Source organism: Asparagus officinalis, chromosome 7 (genome assembly GCF_001876935.1).
Source record: "Asparagus officinalis chromosome 7, Aspof.V1, whole genome shotgun sequence".
In the NCBI taxonomy this organism is placed as follows: domain Eukaryota; kingdom Viridiplantae; phylum Streptophyta; class Magnoliopsida; order Asparagales; family Asparagaceae; genus Asparagus; species Asparagus officinalis.
Window position 1 is genome coordinate 37235181 of NC_033800.1, and position 568 is coordinate 37235748.

A 568-nucleotide genomic window follows, 5' to 3' on the forward strand; every position below is an offset into this window, starting at 1 on the left:
GTTCACTAATATTTACATGACGGTGATTCATTAGTTACTAATTATGTTTAATTTCCATTTTTATTGTGTACGTATCAGGGCTTAAGAGAACTGGGAAGAGCTGCAGGCTGAGGTGGCTTAATTACCTCAGGCCCGACGTTAGGCGCGGTAACATAACCCCCGAAGAGCAGCTCCTCATCCTCGAGCTTCACTCCCGCTGGGGCAACCGGTAATTTTTCCAGTAAAATTTTTCCAAGAAACCCCTAGATTTTGCATTTCATTACGCTTCCGATCCTGAGAATTTGCTTCTGTGCTGACGGCAGGTGGTCGAAAATTGCACAACATCTGCCCGGGAGGACTGATAACGAAATAAAGAACTACTGGAGGACCAGAGTGCAAAAGCACGCCAAGCAGCTACAGTGCGACGTCAACAGCAAGCAGTTTAAGGACGTCATGAGGTATCTCTGGATGCCACGTCTGCTGGAGAGAATCCAGGCGGCGAACCCGGGCGGTGACCGCACCGCTGTGTACCAGAACCACCCCACCCAGTTGGGCGGTGACCAGACCAAGGCTTCGGGCGGCGAGCTCC

The 568-nt window shown here is 50.9% G+C and overlaps 1 protein-coding gene across 1 annotated transcript in view; it reads left to right on the forward strand.

Moving 5' to 3' along the window:
• LOC109846974 (transcription factor MYB78-like) overlaps positions 1-568 on the forward strand; it is a 1310-nt gene that overhangs the window by 183 nt on the left and 559 nt on the right. The window contains exons 2-3 of the mRNA XM_020416216.1: positions 46-208; positions 303-568. The exon at positions 303-568 is cut by the window's right edge and continues 559 nt beyond it. Of these exons, the coding sequence (XP_020271805.1) occupies positions 46-208; positions 303-568 (429 nt within the window). The remainder of the gene's footprint in view (positions 1-45; positions 209-302) is intronic.